The sequence below is a fragment of the Ricinus communis genome, chromosome 6, assembly GCF_019578655.1.
Source record: "Ricinus communis isolate WT05 ecotype wild-type chromosome 6, ASM1957865v1, whole genome shotgun sequence".
Classification (NCBI taxonomy): Eukaryota; Viridiplantae; Streptophyta; class Magnoliopsida; order Malpighiales; family Euphorbiaceae; genus Ricinus; species Ricinus communis.
The window spans coordinates 3,731,396-3,733,916 of record NC_063261.1 but is presented as its reverse complement, the minus strand read 5'-3'; the positions used below and the strand labels follow the sequence as shown (position 1 = coordinate 3,733,916).

The following is a 2,521-nucleotide window of genomic DNA, read 5'->3' as shown; positions in this document are numbered from 1 at the left end:
GGCTACGTAAAGAAGCTTGGGATATAGGTCCATTATATCTATATAGATGAGATTAAAACATTATTTAGAAATAGATTCACTTATAAGAAATGAAGGTCTTTGTAGTTTGGCTAAATGGCAAATATCACTTCAAAATTTTTTGGAACAAGTAATTTCATCATGTAATTGATAAAGAGTTCTTAGATGAGGAAAAGAAAGATGGCTTAAATGAAATGCCATAAGGTCTGAGAATTGACAGGAGTAAAAGAAATACAATTAATAGAAATTATGGATTTAAAAAAGAAGAAACGTCATCTCCCAAGCAAACGCCTTTTGGTACTTCCTTAGAGAGGATAATGTCATCTCCCTTACCTCGGGTGTCAAGTCTGCTGCTGAAATGTCAGGCAAATTATTGTCTTTGTCTTGATATGCATAATCGATATGCTTTGGGAGCTCTTTCAACTCAAGAACTGGTGGTTCCTCAATTGATGACCTCAACTTCTGCACACCTACCCTGTCAATTACAATAAACTTATCAGTATTCTTGCTTGGTTCATTAGCTAACAAAAATGCAAGTTGCTCCAACACATTCTCATTTGACAGCTCATGCTTATCTTCCATTGGCAAAGTGACTTGTAGAGGGTCTTCAACCAACATTTTCTGCAACTGTGTTTCAACAACATCATCAAGTACATTAATAGAATACACAACATCATCATGATCTAAAGACTATCTCATAGAATTATTCAAGTCAAAGGTGACAGTCTCATCCCCTACCCTAAGTTCAAGCTTTCCATCACAAATATCTATAATCGCCCTAGATGTTGCAAGGAAAGGTCTACCTAGAATCAAAGGTACACTACTCCCACCATCCATGTCTAAGATTACAAAGTCAACAGAAAATATAAATTTATCCACCTTAACAAGCACATTCTCTACAACACCCTTAGGATACTTGACTGACCTATCAGCTAGTTGTATACTCATCCTAGTGTGTTTTGTCTCTCCCAGCCCCAACTTAGCAAATAGGTTGTATGGAATTACATTAATGCTAGCTCCTAAATCAGCTAAAGCATCACTAATAGTTAAGTCACCTATACCACAAGGGATAGTAAAACTCCTTGGATCTTGTTTCTTTTCCGGTAACTTGTTTTGGAAAATCGCTGAACATTCCTTTTTTAGCGTCACGAATGACAAGTCCTCAAACTTCCTTTTGTTGCTAAGGATCTCCTCTAAGAACTTCGCATACCTAGACATCTGTGAAATAGCTTCAACAAAAGGTAAGTTTATGTGCAGTTGTTTAAATACATTAAGAAGTTTACCAAACTGTTGCTCGACTTGCGCCTGCTTCAACCTAGGAGGGTGAGGAATTTTAGGCTGGTATTCCCTCAATGGAATCTTCTTTGCCTCTTCCTTCTCTAGTTCCTCTGCCTAGTTATCTTCTACCTTTTTGCTTGAATCTACCTGCGCATCAATATCATTATTAGAAACAGGAGAAAAACCAGGAATATACTTACCTGACCCAAAGTGATTGCGTTCACATGCTCTCTCGGATTGGACTTTCTATTACTACATAAAGTCCTCGGCTGCCTCTTAACCAACATCTTAGAAATCTGGCCTATTTGATTCTCCAAGTTTTGAATGGAGGCTTGTTGATTTCTAAAAGTTGCGTCCATTTGTTGGAATCTGGTCTCTCAAGTGGACACAAACTTCATCATCAGCTCCTCTAAGTTATGCTTTTTCTCTTGAGCTTGAGAAGACTGAGGTGGGAGAATAGATTGTTGCGGCTGCTAATGTAGTCGTTGAAACCCTGATGGCCCATGGTTGTTGTTGTTCCTCCATCCGAAGTTCGGATGATTTCTCCATACCGGATTATAAGTGTTGCTATACAGGTTGTTCTGCTGCCTAGGCTGACTGCCCATATAGTCTACCTGCTCAAAGTTAGATGAAGAAGAAGCAAACATACCTCCCGACATACAGTTACTACTGAAATGCTGGCCACCACAAAACTCACAACCTGCTTGAGCTGCTTGGACAGGCATCTAGAGTTGATCAATTTTCTCGGACAATAACTCCATTTGAGCCGCCAAGGCTGCAATGGCATCCAACTAGTGTACACTCCCTTGACATCCCGTCCTGCTCCTAGTAATGTGCCACTGGTAATTGTTTGTGGCCATCTCCTCTATCAAGCTTTGGGCTTGCTTTGGTGTCTTGCTGCTTAAAGAACTACCAGCAGCTGCATCTACTATCTGCTAGTCAAATTCAAACCATTATAAAAAGTTTGTACCTCTAACCAGATTGGTAGTCCATGGTGTGGGTAGCATCTAAGTAGGTCATTGTATCTTTTCCAGGTGTTGTACATTGACTCATCATCAAACTGCACAAAAGTGGATATGTCATTTCTAAGTTTAGCACTTTTAGAGGGAGGAAAGTACTTAAACAAAAAAATTTCTACCAAAGAATCTCAAGTAGTGATAATGTTTGGAGGTAGCGACTGTAGCCACTGCTTTGCTCTATCCTTCAAAGAAAATGGAAACAAGCG

The 2,521-nt window shown here is 39.3% G+C and overlaps 1 protein-coding gene across 1 annotated transcript; it reads right to left on the bottom strand.

Moving 5' to 3' along the window:
• Positions 1-273: 273 nt before the first annotated feature.
• On the bottom strand, positions 274-2,303 carry LOC125370251. Its single transcript, XM_048375251.1, has 6 exons — positions 2,274-2,303; positions 2,097-2,228; positions 1,848-1,910; positions 1,426-1,443; positions 757-1,323; positions 274-645 (listed from the first exon to the last, which is right to left on the bottom strand). The coding sequence occupies exons 1-6, from the start codon at positions 2,301-2,303 to the stop codon at positions 274-276; spliced, it is 1,182 nt and encodes a 393-aa protein (XP_048231208.1).
• Positions 2,304-2,521: the final 218 nt, after the last annotated feature.

Coding starts and splice junctions, on each gene's coding strand:
- LOC125370251 (XM_048375251.1), bottom strand. CDS start 2,303: ATGCTACCCACACCATGGACTACCAATCTG. Junction 1,911..2,096: donor GGACGGGATGTCAAGGGAGT/GTACACTAGTTG, acceptor AACTTTGAGCAG/GTAGACTATATGGGCAGTCA. Junction 646..756: donor ATGGAAAGCTTGAACTTAGG/GTAGGGGATGAG, acceptor GTTGAAACACAG/TTGCAGAAAATGTTGGTTGA.